This window comes from Priapulus caudatus, unplaced genomic scaffold, assembly GCF_000485595.1.
Source record: "Priapulus caudatus unplaced genomic scaffold, Priapulus_caudatus-5.0.1 Scaffold279, whole genome shotgun sequence".
NCBI classification, from domain to species: domain Eukaryota; kingdom Metazoa; phylum Priapulida; class Priapulimorpha; order Priapulimorphida; family Priapulidae; genus Priapulus; species Priapulus caudatus.
The window spans coordinates 97,463-100,312 of record NW_014577340.1 but is presented as its reverse complement, the minus strand read 5'-3'; the positions used below and the strand labels follow the sequence as shown (position 1 = coordinate 100,312).

The window sequence follows — 2,850 nt, the reverse complement described above, 5'->3', positions numbered from 1 at the left end:
ACTGACATGCACGCACACGCACACGCACACGCACACGCACACGCACACGCACACGCACACGCACACGCACACGCACACGCACACGCACACGCACACGCACACGCACACGCACACGCACACGCACACGCAAACGCACACGCACACACACACACACACACAATACACATAGCAGCAGAACCGACCTCCCGTTTCTTCCCGAGTAGTTTCTGCGGATGTTCTCCTTGTTGCGGCTGCTGAATATTTTGCCCATGCTTGCCGTGTCCAGCTGCGCTACCGGCAGCTATAGGTGCGTCACACACGATGCGTCGCTGCAGCCGACACACTCACGCGCTGGCTGCGTGCGTACGTGCGCGCGTGCGTGCGTGCGACACTACGTCACTGCAGCCGACACACTCTCACGTGCTGAGTACGTGCGTGCGTGCGACGACAGCGTGCGACGACACTCTCCGCGCACCTGCGCACACGACGCCGCCGACGATGACGACGACGACGACGGCGGCGGCGTTGGAGTCAGCAGCGCGTGTGCGTGCGGTGCACGGCCGACGGACGCATATATCCTCTCGCGCAGACGAGGTTCCTGCGAATGTTAATCAAGTTTACGGAGATGCACCGGCGAAGGTGGGAATGCGAAAAAGTAGGAGGATCAATACAATGTACGGACCGACGGTGCGTGCGAGTGTGCGCGCGGCATTTCTATAGCGCTGCTGTTATGCGTGTAGGATTACTAATGTGAGGGAAACGAAATGTAGGATTATAGCTCGTTATCCCCTTAGGAGTGCATCTTGTCAGATACGGAGAGATGTGCTGCGCATGAAATCGCGGTCAGGTGTGACATGCCGAATCCGTCATCAAAGGCTACGAGCGTAGACGCGACGAGGCAGGCGTCCAAGCAGAAAGATGACTGTCGTTCGTAGACCGCGTATCTAGTGACTGAGCTTCCCAGAAATGCAAACTCGCTGTCGCTGTGCGTGCGTGCGTGCGTGTGTGCGTGAGTGTGTGCGAATATATCATTCCTCGAATACATGTACTGTCCCCGAACTCGCTTCAACACAACTTACACATATACGCACGCACAGCGACTGCGAGTTTGCCATTTTGGGAAGCCTAGAATAAAGATATGCCTATATGCCTTATATAATGAGTGAAACAATGCGAATGGCCATGTCTGCTGTCACTGCAATAAGTACAAAATGTACATGATTAGGCCTTTTGCTTTACAGCACTGAGCATCACGTGAGCAGAGCGCATGCAGCACATGTTTAAATAATATCCGGACAACCAAAACTCTTGAGGGACAACCATATGCTACTCTCTTGGTTGTCCTCCGGACAACCCAAAAAAACCTTAAAATTGAGCACTGGACTCCTGTATATATCATAGGGTTACACGCAGGCCAATGTAGCAAAGTTAATGTCGGATAAAATATGAAGATTCTAATGTACCAGCAGTCCAGCACCCAATGTCAAACTAATTACACGTGGCCTCGCGATCAATACCGAAACATATCAAATAACATCGGCAAAACTACTCGATTACAATACGTCCGAAAGAAACTATCACTTCTCCTATCTCAGCTTTCAGCATTTCAGTGCAACTATAAATTAGCGATCAGAATTTGTAGTCTACATCATACCAGGAGTAAGATAATATAGTATCCTATATTATCTTACTCCTGATCATACTACAGATACATCATACATGTATCAGTGTTTTCTTTAAACTGAATATTACACCATAGCCTGACAAACAGGTGGGACTTCGTTACGCCATAATCTTATTATTGTGTCTACTTTTTATACGCTGCAGTCCAGAATGCTGACTCACGATATTTGTAAAGGAGGAGACAATGAACTGTTGCGTTAGCTCACTTCATTAGTTTTCACTGACAAACTTAAACGTCCTACCTTGACAGAAAATTTTAAAATTGTGTGTGTTATCTTACACAACATACAACGCACATATTGACTCGTAGCAACAGGAACGCATACTAAACATTCTAAACTATGCAAGCATACTAAACATACTAACATATTTTATATTTATAACCTTTTTATTCCTGGCAGTATTACACTAATTTAGAGCTCAAGGTGTGCAAAGAGTAGTTCTTACCTGCTAGTAAATTGTACGCTAATGAGTTGCATTAATTAACAATCTCCTAATAATGTTAACAAACTCTAAGATAGATAACGAGGTTACAAACGCAAAACTTTTTCTAACGTTGCGCTATAGGCTCTGCCCTGCGTCGACACACATTAACACAACAACACGTCAACACATTAACAAATTAACACAACAGTACACAACAACAACAACAACAACACACAACAACAAAGGACTACAGCAACACGACAGTACACAACAACAGACGTTAACACAACATCAACACAACGGCACACGGCAACACTTCAAGCAACAAACTCGACTACACACACGCACGCACACGCGCGCATGCACACTCACACATTGTGACATACACATACGCGCGCGCACACACGCACGCGCACACACACACACACGCGCACACACACACGCACACGCACACACACACGCACGTACGCACGCACGCACGCACACACACACACACACACACACTAGCGGATTAAGGGCGGGGCAACAGGGGCACGTGCCCCGGGCCCCCCACATTTAGAGTATCCTAAAATTTACAAAACTGTCGTAATTGTGATCCACAAAATTCTTAGCATGTAACGTTGAAGTGATGCGTTTCCCATGCTGTTTCTCTGACTGAATTTTGCTGTTCAGCTGAAGAACACTTTCCCTAATACCGAAATTGCTCTGAGAATCTATCTTTCATTGATGGTCTCGAATTGTAGCGGTGAAAGGTCATTTTTA

General features: G+C 47.2%; 1 protein-coding gene across 1 annotated transcript in view; it reads right to left on the bottom strand.

Annotated features, from left to right (window-relative positions):
- Positions 1–2,850, bottom strand: part of LOC106808465 (WD repeat-containing protein 31-like) — a 20,284-nt gene that overhangs the window by 11,707 nt on the left and 5,727 nt on the right. Inside the window, exon 2 of the mRNA XM_014811199.1 lies at positions 183–577. Coding sequence (XP_014666685.1) covers positions 183–250 — 68 coding nt within the window. The 5' untranslated portion in view covers positions 251–577. The remainder of the gene's footprint in view (positions 1–182; positions 578–2,850) is intronic.